This window comes from Sinohyriopsis cumingii, chromosome 5 (genome assembly GCF_028554795.1).
Source record: "Sinohyriopsis cumingii isolate HCF-2022 chromosome 5, ASM2855479v2, whole genome shotgun sequence".
NCBI lineage: Eukaryota > Metazoa > Mollusca > Bivalvia > Unionida > Unionidae > Sinohyriopsis > Sinohyriopsis cumingii.
The window spans coordinates 107,250,867-107,269,445 of NC_142965.1; the positions used below are offsets into that span (position 1 = coordinate 107,250,867).

The 18,579-nt window shown below is 35.3% G+C and overlaps 1 protein-coding gene across 2 annotated transcripts; it reads left to right on the plus strand.

The window, feature by feature from the left end:
* Positions 1-5,685: 5,685 nt before the first annotated feature.
* On the plus strand, positions 5,686-17,306 carry LOC149799948 (matrix metalloproteinase-20-like). 2 transcript variants are annotated; one of them, XM_089957151.1, is made up of 7 exons: positions 5,686-5,712; positions 7,730-7,860; positions 11,014-11,096; positions 11,482-11,597; positions 13,226-13,307; positions 15,278-15,423; positions 16,332-17,306. In XM_089957151.1, the coding sequence occupies exons 2-7, from the start codon at positions 7,750-7,752 to the stop codon at positions 16,613-16,615; spliced, it is 822 nt and encodes a 273-aa protein (XP_089813277.1). In that variant the 5' UTR covers positions 5,686-5,712; positions 7,730-7,749; the 3' UTR covers positions 16,616-17,306. The 2 variants fall into 2 exon arrangements, with proteins under 2 accessions (XP_089813277.1, XP_089813278.1); XM_089957152.1 differs by lacking the exon at positions 5,686-5,712 and having other exon boundaries at positions 7,745-7,860; positions 11,517-11,597.
* Positions 17,307-18,579: the final 1,273 nt, after the last annotated feature.

The window sequence follows — 18,579 nt, forward strand, 5'->3', positions numbered from 1 at the left end:
TTCGAAAATATATGGCCATTTGCAATTTCAGGGTTATACCTTCAACAATATCTTTGTGGAAAAATCTCGAACAGGATACTCAATGCAGAATGTCCTACATTGCTTTGAACAAGTGTTTATGACCAAATATCGTAACTAGCAAAATGCCATGTTTAATTAGTCGAACCATGGATATTATCCATGCTAAATTTCGACATAATATAAGCTCATTAAAAGCCGATCCTACTTGCTGACATACCTTTTTGTTCCTGTGGTGGCACTGAAACCACGATACATTTCTGAGTTGATCAGAAAATTATCTTCAGTGTCATATGAAACTATTGGCTTTGACTTACAACCCTGGGGAAAGGGCGATGTAAATGAGAATACAGAATTTTACATCATGTATGCAAATATATAACCACTAAAGGACAATTTCTGCAACTTACTCAAATCGTGATTACTGTCAACTGTAATAACAATAAGTGTGCCTGCCACCTTCTCTCTGTCTCTCTCTCTCTCTCTCTCTCTCTTTATTATTATTACGTTGCTATGTTGACTGTTGTAATACATTAATCATATAGGAAGAGGTCTAATTTAAGCTGTCAGAGCTTGTGTCCAATCCCCTTATATCTTTTTTCTGCCAATAAAAGATGTTTAAATAAAATTGAGAGTATTTGCATTATTCCTCGCAACTGTCTTTATGAAAACGTATCGATTAATGTGTCTGTCCGTGTGTTCAAGATGTCTTTTCTAACCCGTCGGTAAATCAGGATCTATTAGGTTTGAATGAATAATAAGTAGAACAAACAAAGCAAGATCTGATTTTAGGCGCTTAAATGTAATATTCACATAAATACAGGTATTGTATTATTGGATGTGATAAGTCATCTATTCATCACACAAGCTACAATCCCCACTTCTAATAGTCAGGAATTACTTAACTCTTAATTTGGTTGAGCAACAATTTGTTTAGAAGTTTGTTTAGAAAGAAAAAAACATATCATAGCAATGACGAGGGCGACAATACTGACGATAATGACGATGATCATAATAATGCACTATAATAATGACAATAATAATAGTAATAATAATAATAATAATAATAATAATAATAATGACGATGAAGATATACTTCAATCAACGAAAGAAAAAATATGTATTGCAAATATAGCATTATAACATTTACCACTGTATGATAAAATTAAGAATTATAAATGAACTGTAATTTGAATCTTTTGTAAACTGATTTTGTAACTGGTTCAATGAAATATCCGCTGCAAATTTTAAATAAGCACCAGGTCGGTCAATTCTGCGCGTCAGGTAATTCTGCGCAACGATACGTCGTTTCTGTAAACATTGGATCACGTGTTATTTTGGTTCAAAAATCCGTTTAGTATCGTAAAAGAACGATCGTGCTTTAATCAAGGAAAGTTATGTTCATAAAGTATACAAAAATATCCCACATTTCGATTCAAAACGTACATGAAAATGTGATTTCTAAATATCAACATGAAGACCCACTCTTTGACCTATTGGAACCGGAAGCTCAGAAAAGCCGATTCACACTGTATCTATTAGAATCATATAAATAAATCCATTATATAAACGATGGAAATATATACCTTAAAACAATACTGTATTTTCATCCAAGTTTCCAATTTTGCAAGAAGTTGTCCCACACGTACAAAATCGTCGGCAACCCAACTTACCGCTAAAACATAAATTCTCAAGAAATTCCCCGGCGTATAGTCTCTTTCTAAATTCTTTAGTAATTTTACCCCATCAATAAGACATTGTAAACACGTTGCATTGTTCTTTCTCTTCAACGTAATAGCTTGTTTTTTTAAATATAAAATCTTGAACTTTACTAACTTTTTACAAGATCGGATTAGTTTGCTTAATATATCTTGCCATTTATTGGCATTTTTACGTTGAATGTTGTTGTTACATTTTGAAGTTCTAATACTTGAAAAATCTGACCTACACGCATATCTAAATTTTATTTATTGTATTGAAAGCAAAGAAAATTGTCCAAATATTAGGCGAACAAACTTTTTCAGTATTATGAAGTCAGCTCAGTGTCTTGAAGAACTGTATACATGTACATTGAACCGCAATCAACATGGACTCCTAACAGTTTCACATTCTCTTCAGTTTCTGACGGCATTGCTTTAAGTTATGCACGTGTTTTGCTTGAAACTTTTAAAGGCTAGTTTGTATTTTGTTCACATCAATCTAGTTGATTAAAATATTTGTCACTTTTCAGGTGTGTTAATCAAGATGTCAGGGTGTCAAAGTCCGGAAAGGAAACAAATTGTTGACATCAGCATCGTTACAGCATCGTTACAAAGAGAACAATTTTTATTAAAGCAAATATATATAATTGACAATAGGTTAAAATTATAGAAAACGAAAATACAACAATAACTGATACAATGTCATTAAAATAATAAAAGACCCTAAATATTCAGTTTTTAACATTTTAGTTACGCGTCTTCAATCACCTAAATAAAAAGCAATCTATCCATGTAGAAAATGAAGAGAAAAAATTGAGATTGAAGCATTTTATATGCTGTATCTATCAAACTTCTTGTACACATATCCATCCATTAGTTTTCCCAAATATATATAGATAATAATGCTGTTATTAACCTATAAGTATGCATTTAACAACAAAATCGAGATATTCGTTCTTCTATTAAAACCACCCGCTTTCAAGTTTCCACTTGAAAATGTCACAGGCACTGACATAAAAGGAAGTTAAAGGATGTGCTGACTTGTTTTAGAATTACGTTCGTGACTAATGCCGTATCTAATCCATTTCTAAACAACCTTTACCGAGACAGTTAATTACCTAATTTGATGAAATCTGGTGTAATTTATTTTTTATAACCTAAATTCAATGTATATTCTCTATTGTCTAGTGCCTATACTAAACCAAATCATTATGTTGTGTTTTGGTTCTGTTGTCGCCTGTCTAGACTCAACGTAGCATACCATTCAATAACAAATCCTGATATCAATAGCCGCGGGTTGCACGTGCCCTATCTATCTGCTCTCTCTTTCTTGCCTGCCTCATCTTGTCTTTTCTGTTATATGTCCGACTTCTGTCCTTCGCCTGCCATGCTTGCTACATCTGTGTCAAAGCTATGCCCAGTTGCTAATATTTTTCGGACGGTACCTGTCCTAGCGCTAAGTATATGTATGTGATTGTCACATATCCGATTCGTACGTAGTCCCAGAGACGTCACAAGGTGAAACATATCGTTTTCTCCCCTCAGACTGTTAGTTCTTTCCCTCAAGCTGATACTTTATTCCCTCAAATTAATACTTCGCCCTTTCAAATACAGAATGAATTCGTTCCCACAAGTTATTACTTTATTCATACTGGTTAATATTCGTACCCATACAATAATAATTAGTTCCCTCAAATTAACGTTTCGTTCTGTCAAATTATCAGTTCGTTCCCTGAAATAAATAATTAGTTGCCTTAAATTATTTTTCCCTCCAAATCATAATCTCATTCTCCCAAGTTAGTGTTCTGTTCCTTGAAAAAAAAACATGTTCTTTTCCCTCATATTAATATCTTAGTTCCCTCAAGATATTAGTTCCCTCAAATTAATATTGCTTATACACAAGCAGCGAATTCGTCTGTAGCGTAACTTGGCGGTAGACATGACAGGTAACTTAGTTAACATGACGAATGTCAATTTTACGCACTGTATGCGTGATATGTAAATAGTTTTACATTTAGTGGTAGATTTTTTTAAAAATATTTCCTTCACTTTTACTTGTCAAACATCTGGCCGTGCACGGTGAATTTCGAGAAGAAGCTCTATTTTGGGTTTTGAATATGTATCTGCCACAGGCTTCTGCCTTTTCCCGCCGTGTCCCAGTATTTTCTGCATAATTTTTTTCCCGGATAATTCTCTTTTTCCGCTTTAGAGTTAATTTTTCCTGATTATTCTGTAACTTTCTGAAACACTGTAGGCAATGTGTTTGTACGTAGGTTCTTTTACATCATTTTTGTTTGCCTCTGCGTCCACGTTTTCATTACCTGGAATGTAGATGTGGTATGCAATCCATACGAATTAGATTATCCTGTTTTCTTGCACTATATGTTGTAACAGGTTACAATCATGGTTGATCATACTTTGTCGACGTTGTTAATGGTCGAAGGTCAAGGAATTACTCAGAATTTCATCAATTGCACATATATTCGTGTCATGTAACATTCTTAAATGACAAAGACGTCAAAATATCGGAGAAAGGTAATAATTCTACAAATGTGCTGAGAGTTCATGGTTATGTGATGTGCCCTACTCTCACATCAATGTATCTAATCACATAATAGCAGGAAAAAAATTATTAGAAATTTCTTGTTAAATTGACTTGTATATAGCATTGATGCATAGGTAGATCTTCCACCATTACCTTGTGATCAGTATCATTGTCACTCATCCAGTGAACGATTATATCAGGTCTAACTCTAGCTACATGTTTCATGTCATAATCTAGCATGTTAGGAACAGTGCAACAGTGTTGTGTCCTTAGCCTAAATTCACTATTGGCGCTACCATCTCCTCATAATAGTTTAATTGTGCACAGAAGCTCTGATCGTAAATCAATGATAATGGAGCTATCTGAATATCCTTAACAAATCGTCAGTCCAAGTGGAGGGAATGAGGAAAAGAAATGCAAAAATCGAAATGCATTTAGCGTATCTACTCTCCAATAAGTGTGCTCCCATAGGAATAGCACAAAACTATTTTCAGTCAGTATCACACGTCCACCATACTACGGGCTACTTGGTCCCCGTTGTTCCAAGTTCAAGCACCCTTTATACGGGACAGCAGGCACTTTCTAATAAATAAATGTTTTTACGTAGACGTAACCGGGCGAAGAAAGTGGGTATTTTGGTATCTTCTTATAATACGTATATTGACACCTACTAATAATATCTCCTTTCCGAAAATTGCGGTGCTATGGTAGTTTATCTGGTAGAGCATCAAACTAGCATTCTGAAGGTCCTGCTTTCGCTACCCGATTGCCTCCGTGTGTCCTTGCGATAAAGTCTTTGCTTCCAAAATCAAACCAAACAACCCGCTAATATTGATAGAATATTTATTTTCTTACTTTGTGTTGGGGCAAAATTCAGTCGTTAAAAAAATTCAATGGTACGTGTACCAAACCCTCAGCGGAAGTAGCACTGATTGTGATAAAAGGATGGGGTATTTTTCACTAAATTTTATTCATGCTGTTCAACAAACTGTTCAAAGACATCAGAATTGTTATTCAAAATACATTGGAGTAGTTAGTTGTACGTGTTTTTGACTGATTTCACAATGGTAGCAAAACAGAAGAAGCGTTTTGGTTTACAACAAGTACCACACCCTGAAGGACTCTGCTTAAATTGGAAATATAGATGAAACGTGATTTTCTCAAGTTACGTAATTAACTGTTCACTTAAGCAAAGAATTACATACAACACGGATTACGAAAACATTTTCTAAACACCTGTCAACACATTACGTAACTTCCACTTGTCTCAGTGCCTGGCCACCAGACTGAGTAGGCTGCAATAAAGAACACGTTTCGTTTTTCTTGTGTAATCCGCACTCAGACGCAACGAAAAGTGAGATAGTTTTCCTATTTAAGACACCGTAAACCAATAGCGAAGTCAGAAAGACTAAATAAACTACCCGTTTAATAAAAGCTATATATATTTAGGTAAGTGAATACGCTTAACTATAATTTCGAAAACCTCACTTCATTGCATTTTTCTATTTTTGTTTTCACATTCTAATTTCTTAATTACATTATTCTATTTCATATTTTATATAAGCAAGAACGAATACTCGGTATGATGCAAACTGAACTCAAAAGGGCAAAGAAGAGTTTGGAAGCGATAATGATGAATCTTTCTCATGCTTATAGTTTAAATTGATGTTACAGTTTATACTGTGTATCGTGCCAAGTCGATAGCTGTCTTTATTTAGTATTTGGCAAACGACCACAAGCTGTGAATTTACGGCTTCCACGTTAACTAGTCCGCAACAAACATTGGTCACGCTTCGAACAAATGTAATAGTTCTCGCCGAATTAGACAAAATTCACACAACGGTAGAAACAATTTCTAGGCTTGGATATTATTCACTGAAATTTTATTGTCATATATTCTTCTATCAGACCATCAATTTCGTAAAACTTTTGAAGTTTTCAAGTAGGCAATGACCCTTTAAACAGCAATATCGATATCGCTAATTTCATTGACAACACTATTGAGAAAATACGTATTATCGGCGTTGTATCCTCGATATATCGTTTTCTGTCCAACCAGCTTCATGTTCTGTCCATATTTGCTCCTATCTGAATTATGTCGGCGTCTCAGCTTTCTCAAATAGTAACGCGTATAGACAAATAGACAAGAAAAATCAGTTTTCAAAACGCGCCTAGGTTTTGAAGGTTTCATATTAGAAAAGTTCATTGGAACGTTTTAGTTTGTTACAGACCATACGCTTTCAGCAGTCATTATTCAGCTGTGGAAAAAAAAATGTAGGATCTAAGGTAGGAGTTGTATAAAATCCAGCTTTTGCCAGCCTTTTGGTAACCTTTTGCCAGCCTTTTGGTAATATTTTGCCAACGTCAAATCGTCTGCAATAGTTGCCATTCCAGAAATGACACATGTTAGTCTGATATTATTATTATTATTATTATTATTATTATTATTTTGAAAAGTGGAGCCTATTTCGCTGAGAAATCGAGGTGATGATTCTTTAGCACTGGAGTTTCCTTAGCCCATACCCTTTATTTTTCACACCTTACTCATGTTGTGTTAGATTGAGATTTTCGGAATGTATACCAACAGAATATTGAGAAATATATATAAATTAACTGAACAATGTTTAAGAACGTTAGTAGTCCTTTTTCAGTTATTTGGCTCAAGTTGATTTTATTTGTTCACTTGAAATTCAATGTTTTCTTTCACTATTCATTTACAGAATGGTTCAATGAATACAGTCAATTTTCAATTCCCCAAATTTCAATTTATTCTCTGAATCGATTGATTTGAAAAATCTTCTCTATCTATGTCTCTGCCTCTCTCTCTCTCTCTCTCTCTCTCTCTCTCTCTCTCACTCTCTCTCTCTCTCTCTCTGTGCTAATTACCAGTGCTCCATTGAACAGCCGTGGGAAATCACGGGAAGATCTGCGCCCAATGATACAATCAGAGTTTGAATTATAAACACGATAAAATAAAATAAAATAAAAACATGAAAAGGATATAGAGAGCACAAATATATACGTAGTAGCAGCGTGTCTCATTGTTGTTTCGACCATTATTGACAAAGGAAGGGTATGTGATTGCCCGTCCATTCTTGGTCGTTTTCTTTCGACTCCCGGGTTTCGTCCAGTCCAAAGATAACATGAACTGATTGTATTTGCCTTACCCCAAAGACCGATCGTGATAGCTTGCCCCACAGTTCACATATAAGAAACGAAGTTTTAATGCATAATTAAGAACAGTGAAGATCTACAGACCGAAAAAGATACTATAAAGAGTAGTAATAGTGGTAGTAGTAGTAGTAGAAGCATCAGTAGTAATAGTAGTAGTAGTAATAGTAGTAGTAGTAATAGTAGTAGTAGACGAAACAGTAGTAGTAGCAGTAGGAGTAGTGGTAGTAGCAACAGCAGCTGTAGCAGTAGTAGTAGTAGTAGTAGTATAAGTTATTATTATTCTACTCTGCAGCCAGTTTATAGAAGACGAAGATGTGCAAACACAAAGGAATGCTTTTCATTCTGTTGGAATTGTGTGTCGTCGTCACAGTTGGAAATGCTGCTCCCGTTAATACTAGAAAAGTGTCACAAGCTGACGCTATCGTGAGTATTTTTAACTTTTCGTGTGGAAAATGTCTGTATCAGTATTTATAGTGAGAAAGTGAGAAAATAATTTATTGTAACACTTCATCAAAGATCAGTTTTGGAGAATATCTAAGTCAGCTCCATATTCTTAGTTCTCGATAGAAAGTAATATGAAACACTTCAATTAAACAATCAAGCTATTAGCAACAGTTCTTTAGACAGAACCCACCCCTCCACCTGATTTGTAACGAAGAAACTGCATTCATTCAGAAATGCTAGTGAAAACCTAATGTTGATTTCTAAATGGTTTCTACATTTTAAATACGTTTGGCATTATATCCCTTTCATCTTGCATCAGTTTACGTACGTGTGTGATCTACATTCATATGTGTATTTACATATGTGTATTGTATTTACATATGTGTATTGTATTTACATATGTGTATTTACATTTTTACCTAAATATCATGATTTGAACGGATTGCACATTAATGTAAATTTACATAGAGTGTAAAGATGCATCATGTCCAAATGTTATGCAAATGCAAATATGTCCTAGCGTAAATTTGCATGTCGTACGAATTTTGGCTTGCAAATGCATTGAAAAATGTAAACACGTCTGCATTGCAATGCAGTATTATTAAGATTTAACTTAGAAATTATATAGATATTATTTAATAAAAGTTTATAAACCGATGACGATCCAGAAGGCGTATCATTATGTGTGTCTCATCCGTTTCAAGAACAATTTCTGTAGTAAGGTTTGATGCATATGGAACGCATGTATAGACAGGTGAATGGGTGCAGGGCTAGGATGGATAAAATTACGTTAAAATGGATTAAATATGGTTCCATCGGTCGAAGAGTTGGAGACGCTGGTGAGAACATTCAGCACAGAGAAATCGACTGAGCAGGCAAGCAGAGCAAACGCTCTCTGTCGCAAGTTAGCTGTGGGCTATTTCGTTTCGCAACAGAAGATATATGCTTAGCATATTAGCTGTAGGTATCTTGTTGATACAACTCATACTTTTGGGGTTATTGTTGCATCGTTTGGAAATGGTTGACCGTGCCATTGGGATTGTATTGGATGTAACCAGAATAGTGGACTTTTGGAGTGTTTTAAAATTCCGGCATTTGACCTACATTTTGTTCAACAGTTTTCCAAGGTTGCATGTTCTGTTGTTTTGTTTACTTTCTTGTTTTGGCTATGTTTTTGTTGTTGGTTTTTGCTGTGCATATTTCTGTTGTTTTTGTTCTCCGCAGATGTTTCGGGTTTGCCATTGGATAGGTTTACAAAGGGAATTTTAGTGTTGGTATGCATGGGCTGTGTTTGCATTGATAAACTTGTTTCTTTTTTTTAGCATACTTGTTGTTTCTGGTATTTGGTGTACTTGCTGTTTCTGATATTTTGAGTACTTGTTTTTACTGTTGGGTTCGCATGCATACACATATGATTTATTGTGAAATGAACGCATCGTCATGGGGTATAGACGGCCCTGACATGTATCAATGACTGCGGTCTAAACCCTGTTTTTCACTACTACAAATAATACAATTTGTAGCGGACACACTTTGTAGGGATGTGAAAAGTACAAGCCAATTTCCGTTTAGACGTTTTTTTAAACGTTTCGTGGTCTATCAGCTATTCGGCATGTTTTAACACTACATGTAAGATTATTAAAGACATTATCAAAGTTTGCACAGAATTAAATTATTATTTATTCCAGAGAAAGACTGATCGAAAGCTACAATGTCGTAAATTTATATGCAGACCAATAAACTCTAATTTTAGTTCCTTCGTTAAGACGGAAATAAAATGCGACCGAAAATGAGAGAGACAGGAAGCACGCAACCATACAGACACCACACACAAGCACACACAAAAACACATACGAGACAATTACATGTAACCTGAATTCAAGAGGTTATGACAAACGTCTCAATCAAACAGGGATCATATGTCAGTTTCATACCTTTTCTAGGTCCATATACGTTTGATGCAAATCTGTCCCGGACCTTATAAAGATCCAATACTTTTCATGCTAATCTATGTCTCAGGCCTTACGAAGATCCAATACTTTTCATGCTAATCTATGTCTCAGACCTGCTTTTAAAGTCATTGAGTGTGAACGATACTTGTGATGTACGGGAGATATGGTATGCCTACGTTATCACAGGACAATGAAAAGTATTTCAGATTCCTCTGTGTATGTGCGTACGCGTGTGCGCGTGTGTGTGTGTAATTTGGATTTTTAACGTAGCTTTAACACATTTTCAGTCATATTGCTACGATGTTTGCAGTGTGGCACTTTATAGTGATAAAGGGATTGATTTTTCTTAAATATACAAAGTTTGCATTTCCTATGTGTATGGTACTTCAGACATGTAGCTTGATGTCCCACCCAGTCACATTATCCTGATATCAGGCCGACAAGTCTTAACACTAACCTCTTAATGCAGAAAGCCTAGCGAGGCAGCCGTTAGTACCATTTTTATAAGTCTTTTTGGTATGACTCAGCCGGGGTTCGAACCTGCGACCTTCAGCATCCGAGACGGACACTCTAACCACTAGACCACCAGAGCGGTCTTCAGATTCCTGTCATTGCATTTTTCTTTCTAATTGTTGGACTGCAAGAAAGAATAATATTTTCAGCGATAATTTAAAGAATTTCTGTTTATAATAAGTATCTAATCATGTTGGCTCGTGTGTCTGTATGTGTGAATGTATACTAATAATTAATGAATACATAAATATGTATGTTGAAGTGGGCCATTTAATTGTTGACCGTTTCATGCAATTATATTATTTCTATGGCTAACAGGTGATGACTGTGATGGTGGTGACTGTAGTGGTAATTAGCATGACAAGGATAATAATAATTATGATAACTATGATAATTACTTTTATTGATATTCAATACTACATGTGTTCTAATAACGTATATGATTTAAATATGAAAACTATCATTAATGGGTAGCAAAAGGGATTGATTTTTCTTAAATATACAAAGTTTGTATTTCCTATGTGTATGGTACCTCATATTGGTTTAGCCATCGAACTGAGGCATTAAAACATTTCGTATTGGTGTGTGTGCGCTTGCGTTTATGTCATTGAGAAACATGCTATATCACGATGAAACTTTTAATTAGAAATGTTCTTACTTCTTACAGGAATATCTCAAAAGATACAACTATATAAATAGCGCGGTTTCGAATGCAACGGTTCGTCCTAGAACACTGGCAAAGGCAGTCCGGTTAGTTGTGTTCACAGACAGACACACACACACAAACGCAACCAAGAGTAAAATATATTTCCTTTGCATTAATTATAAAATTACTTATTTCTGCCTTCATTATTTCACAAAATTACGTGAAGTATCCCAACATGATGTACATTTTCGAAAGTTATCGATATCAAAATGAATTTGAAACAGATCTCTCTTAGTATTTGATTATCAAAACGTCATGGTCAAATGATGCTTTTGTGCAATACATATATCAGTATCATCCTTTTGATGATAAAATGTATCTGTATCATCGTTATTATTATTATTATTATTATTATTATTGCATTCCGTTATTTTGATCATCATCATCGTCGTCTACCTCGTCATTATTATAATTATTTTTTTTTTCAAGAAAGTTTCAAGAGATGGTAAATCTGAACGTTACAGGTGAGCTTAATGACGTCACTTTACGTACAATGGTGCAGCCACGCTGTGGGAACCAAGACATTACAAATGATGGAACTGAAGGTAGGTGATATGCACCAGTTGTTTTGTATCGAGGTTAACGGCATTTCTCAGACTAATGTACTTTATATTTGGCGGCCAGTATAACCGATGGAGGAAGAACTCTGAAAAACCCCGTTAAGAACCACCGATATATGGGAAGCTACTGGCAAGCTTTTTCATATATCCACAATGGCCGATCCTGAGACTCGGACCCAAGCGGACAGATGAGATCGCAGTAAACGGAAAACGAGTTCGCTTTGGACCAATCGGCCGCCGGGGCCAATTACAAAAGATGTATATTCAACACTATGCAGGCACAAATGTGGCATAAAAAAATGATCTGCTTTCCTAACAAGTGGTTTGCCAAAATTAAAGTCTAAGACAATGTCCAATTCTATTATTTGCAAAATATTAACCTCATAAATACGGTAATGTGTTAATAAAATTAGGAAAACCTCGCGATTGTGGAAATATATTTTATTTAGTTTCGAAACGTTAGCATATTTACAATCTATCTGGCAAAGCTATATTTCAGAAGTAACTTGTATAAATTATATGAAATGCCCAACACGGTTCCATATGGTTCGTTGGGTCCCAGGTCCCCTTTTTGCTCACCGCTGTATTATAAACTTTACAGCTAAGGATGTTGTTTATTAAGTGAAATATTTTCAAATATTCAAGTGAAAGTAAAACCACCGTCAGGGATATATAACAAGTAAGTAACCTAGCACAGAAATACTGCAATTACGAGTTTCAAAAGTATAATTCATGTAAACACAAACCAACTTGGATCATTGTCAAAGACAGTATCTACTGCAATGGCCGACGGCACTGACATTGGTTATTTAATTATATACCTAACATGGACAAATGGAAAAATGATCCATTAGTAAGCCAAACAGTTGTTTTAGTAAGTTAGTCAGAGTTAGTGATACATTTTTTTAATTTAAGTCAAATGTTATAAGACAGCTAGATAATTGCTAGCTTCGTAGCCAGTCAATCCGACAGTCTGGTAGTTGATGAATAGATGCGTGTGCTTGTTATAAGTGCATGTATCAGATTCTAGCAGATTCTAATTGTTAGTAGTGACAGCAGAACATTATTCCCAGCATTCTGGATATTTGATACCAGAGACTGTCACCAGGTTCAGTGCTGTTGTTTATCTTCCCATGGCTAACTGAGCCTGGATCAGGCGGATGAGGCATGTTAATTTAATTAAGATCCCTTATCTCTAACCCTTACTAAAACAAGAGCAGAGTGGTAGAGCAGTCAGATTTTAGTTGGGCATGGTACTGTAAGCAATGCTGGTTTTCTAGTTTATGTGAAGATTTTAGCTTTATTTTACATAAAGTTGTAGGACCCTTACTTGGTGTTTTTGTGTCCTTTGAACCCGAATGTAACAGCGATATAAATCAACCCATCAATCAGCCAGTAGACTGGTTACTTGGATAACTCATACATTAGCCATTAGTTAGCAAGACGTTTGGTTTGCAAAGTTAGTCAGTCGTGAGTGATGCTAAGTTTGCCACAATGAAGCTGGTCGTTTAGCAAATCAGTATTTTTGGTTTCTGTTTTGCTTGTCACAAGATTTTCTCCGTTTTTTAAAGACAGTTATGAGTCAAGACCAAGTTTGTTTTGTTTATCCACAGTACAACCTTGGCCTAAAAAGACATTATCCTGGAAGATTACGAAGTACGCTACGACCAGCAAACTAACACAACTTGAGCAGTGGTATGTGGATTTAAATATTGAAGTATGTAATGCATGATTATTAGTTGATTGAAATTTCAATTTCTGGTGATGCACAGGGGATGTTCATATACAAAAATACTCTACCATATTTACATGAGTATGACGTGCAACCAAATGTGTACAAGATGGACCCTAATCTGCCACGCTTTATGCATCTAGGGATCATGGTCTATATTGTTTTGATCTACCTAGTATTCGTTTAAACAGCACATATCCTGATTTGACGACGTTTTACAAAATAAACCCCAAAAACATTAAGACATCAAAAACACACGCAAACACACATAAATCGAAACGACTTCATACTGAGATCGTTGCGACGAACAATGCATTCGCTTTCAGTTTTGTCACGTGTTACATCGTATGTGACATCACACCCGGCCTATAATTCATTAAAATGTACAAGACCTGGATCAGGATCCTCCAAAAAGTCTTAAGCTCGATATCAAATGTCGATTTTCAGGTCCAATCATTCAGTCTCATATCAAATATATTTATCTGAAACATATTGTACTCAGGCTCTAGTTCAAATACCGATGCGGTTTGAACCTTTCTTAAATCTCAAACTCAGTCGCAACTAAAGAGAAACTGAATTGGCTGTCTCGAATCTTCTCGCCTTAACAAAGAGACTGTCTTCAGCTGGCACGTGAACTTGATTTATACGTCAGATGGGCTCCTAATAAATCTAAATAAGTTCAGCTGACCTAAAAATTATATTGAGGTTTCAAAAATGCATTTTTTTTGGACGCTCCTACTTATCAAGTTTAGATACCTTGAAAGGAAACTTCTCTCCCCTATCAATTGGACGTTTAATTTTTCCATTTGAGAAAGACGTTTAATGAGGTCAAAAAAGAGATATTTGGAAAACATTAGATTTGTAGATAGTTAAGTAAATTTGTAGAACCGCTAACAAGTCAGCATTATCCCTTTTTCCTGCTGGTCTGTTGGTTTAGAAAGGGTAATGGCTGCTACAATAAACACAACAACTAAACAATAATAGTAACATAATAATAATGGTAACACTATCATTTTATATCAATATTTAAGACGGATGTGTCATATTTAGTTCATGTTATGAATTATATAAAACAATATCGCCTCGATAGGTACATTAACTTGTCCGTCTCATATATATATATATATATATATATATATATATATATATATATATATATATATATATATATATATATATATATATATACAGCGAGAGAGAGAAATGATGTCTTCTCTTTTATCACTCATATGCAGGCTACCATTTTTTTATATAATTTTTCGGATGTCTTATGAACTGACTTGACTGAGAAATTTTCGTCATTTGATAAAAAGAATTTTATATTATCTTTCATTTCAAATGAAATTGATGAAACTTACGGGGAACCATTTAACTATTGTACTTGCCAAAGGCTTGCAAATCATCGACAGTCTTGTACTTGTTCATAATTTTGTTGGATGCTCTTCAGCCACATTGCTCAGTCTCCAAACGTGAAGAAATACGATTTCATGTGATAAGTTGATACATTTTATCGATTATGGTAATAACATAAGTCACCAAAACACGGCCTCTAACTTTCGCTGTCAGATCTACATGAAGGACATTAGAGATCTTATTTTAATCAGTTTGCAAACATACACACATTATAATATGTCCGTTGTATATTCAGTGTAGGCGGTTCTTAAATTTTTCACGAGTTGCTTCCTAGACATTACATCATAACATTTCGAGTATTTTCAATCTCGCTCTCAAAAGCTTTATGAATTAAATGCCTGTTTCTATCAATAAATTGAACAATGAAACTCGAATAATACATCAGTTATATTTAGCTTCGAGTGTGGTAATTTTGTAAGTGCAGATTTACATCTATCAAGCAAATAAAGGTCCACAACCAACTCTTGAATATAACGTGTGATGAACAAGGAACTTTTTCATTTTTTAACTTAACTTTCAGGGACGCTATGGCACGAGGTTTGGACATCTGGGCGAATAAAACACGACTTCACTTTAAATATGTGACAAACCCAGACAAACCTGCTGACTTGAATATTCAGTTTCTCTCTGGAAACCATAATGATGGTTACCCATTTGATGGACGGGGTAATAATCTATTCCTATACATGCGTTTCCCGTATGTCCTCTCTGTCTCTTTCTCTCTGCCTGTCTGCTTATCTGTCTCGCACCTCTTTACCAGTGCATGCGCTTCCTTTCTCTCTCTCTCTCTCTCTCTCTCTCTCTCTCTCTCTCTCTCTCATGGACAAATAGTGTTGTCCCTATCGTTTATCTTATTTTGTTGTCATTTCTTTAACTTGGACTTGTCTTAAATAACTCAGCCGGCATGATATATAAAGCAAAGATTGTTGAAAAGACATTTTTCTCTACACAGATTAGAGATGATACGCATTCTCTTATTCTCAAATACATTGACCACCATTTACTTTGGCTTGAGTATACAACTTGACATTGGCAGATTTTATTTAGTTTAGTATGAACACTTTCACACTAGCTAAGCTAGGAATCCATATAGACTGAATGAGTGGACTTTATTACAGTCTGGATGGAATATGGTAATACCTTAAGTATGTAAGTGGAATTCATTATCATTGTTTTCTCCTCGTGCAGAAGAATGCATGTTTGTGAAAAGATATATAAAAAATGGAGGGAGGGAGGGACGGCTAGGAAAGTAGAAAGAAACGGATATTGAAATTATCTTTATGCAACTTTCTAAGTAACAAACAACTATATTTGGACATATAACTAACACGTGTGTTTTGGGGCTTGGTGGGATAGATGAGCGTACATACGTAGACGATGGGTATGTAGGTGCAACCCACCATAGGGTCTCAATCATCAAATCCTCTGGAGGTTCCAACCCATGGCTGCAAACTACTCACTATAAATCACTTGTTTGTTTGTTGTTGTTTTTTTTTTTTCGTTTTTTTTCTTCTGAGACATGTTCACTGTTAAGTCATTTTTTTTAATCGTTTTTAAATATGATTTATTTCCAGGGAAAGTGTTGGCGCATGCGCACTTCCCCACTAATGGAAGCGTCCACTTTGATGACCAGGAGAAATGGTTACTAGGTATAAACGCTGAGACAAAAGGCACTGAACTCTTTATCGTAGCTGCACATGAATTTGGCCACGCCCTAGGATTGGGTCACACCAACGTACCTGGAGCTCTGATGCACCCCATCTATTCTTACTCCTCTACTCTGACGTTACATCAGGATGATATAGACGGAATCCAGGAGCTATATGGCAAGCCTCGAACAAGACGTAATAGTTCTTGACGGTATTTAAGAAAGTGACTCTGCAGACACTCGACCAACTTGTCTCATACCACATGTTATATTATCTGACGACAAAAATAAATTGTGCTATATTGCAAAAATATTTTTAATTTATTTTAATTCTTAAAAAGTCGATATTTGCTGAAAACCATGTGTGATTTATCAAGAGATGGTTCAACTATTCAACTTGATTCTGGAAGTCTGAAAAGGTAGTGACAAAGAACAAAAACATATTGTTTGGGATGCAATCTCAAGACCGCCATCTTTATGTGTTCAATTACTCTATGAACTCAGATATTCAAAGATGAATTTCACCCTAGGCACGTTTTCAAATGACAATATTGTATTTTAAAGATAAAAATCGTACCCTATGTACTCGCTATAAGTCAAGTGACAGGGAAAACAATAAAGATACTTTTCTGACATAGAATATTGCGTCTCCAGATCAGGATCTATGTTTTTTCTTCTACTGAATTGTTCCTGATACACTGCACAGACGCTAATCTGCCGGCGCATAATGCGCCGGCACAGGTGGATCTGTGCACTTTGCTGTTCCATTCGTCATATAAGCGAGTAGAGACCGTATTTTAAAGTGTGTTCAAATCGTATGAAATATCAATAGATTACCACGGTCAGGCATCTCTAAAATGAGAGTATTTTATTAAGATGATTCTTTTTTAACGTAAACTGCACGGATGCGCTTTGTTGAGTTCATGGTAAAAAAATGTTTTGAAGTATGATGGAAAAACAACAACAATAAAAAATAAAAATTCAAAAATGCCTCTTTTAATTATTTTTGAAATTTGTAAATATTAATTCTGTCGGCGCATTCATCACTTAAGATTTTACAAGAAATTCAGAGGTATGTTGTGTCAAATATATAATAATAGCTGGTCTTTTTATGTAGTTTATGAGTTTTAAAGAAGGCGTGATTATGGGCAACATTGCAGCTAATATGCTTTGTCCGTTAGGACTTTATTAATTGTACATGATTAAAAAAAATATATATTTGCACAACTCTATATGCTACAATATCAAACTGAATGACCAAGTGCTCAAATGTACATGATAAATTGAGCGTGAAAGGAACCACATACTGCGAGAAAGATTGTTTATTATTTCCATTTACTAAAATAACCATACTTCTTCTCACTTCATTTTATTTGTCATATAGGTACCTTAGGTAATAAACCAATGGTTCGTCACGTTCAAATGAGTGACGAAGCAAAACATTTAATTTAAAAGTCCATATACTTGAAAGAAGAAATAAAACAAGAAAAAAGGCAAAACATTTGTACTTATTTCTCATTCGCTTTGCAACATTTGGAAAATTAAGTTGAGAAGTAACAGAAATTCCTTAACTTGACCAAAAAAATAATATACCATGTAATAAAAGTAGGTGACATGTCACACTGATTGGATGAAGATTGGATGAAGAGCGTGAATGTGTACCAAATGATTTGATTCGCTTTTAGATTTTTGAAAGCTGCATTTTCATTTGCTAAGGGCCCCTAGTGGCCGAGTGGTCTAAAGCGCTATCAATTACGGATCACCGCCATCTCACCTCTGGCTGCGTGGGTTCGAGTCTAGGAATCGGCCAATGTGGGTATGTGATAAAACTTGCCAGTAGCTTCTCGTGGGTCGGTGGTTCTTCCCAGAGTTTTCCAGGGTTTTTCCTTCACCGTTAATATTGGCCGCCGTGCATAGCCTATCGTGTGCTGAAAAATGGCTTTAAACCCCACACCAACAACAAACAATGTAAAGGTCACCAGAACATGACCCTTAAGCGGTCATCGTCAGATCATCACGTAGGACAGCGGAGATCTGATTTTAATCACATTGCAATCATCACCTACCCTATCCTACAAGCACGTCATCTAGCGGAATGGCTGGGAGAAAAGCCTGTTACGATCAATTACAATATCTGTAAAAAGGCGTGTTGGGTCACATGACATATACAGTGG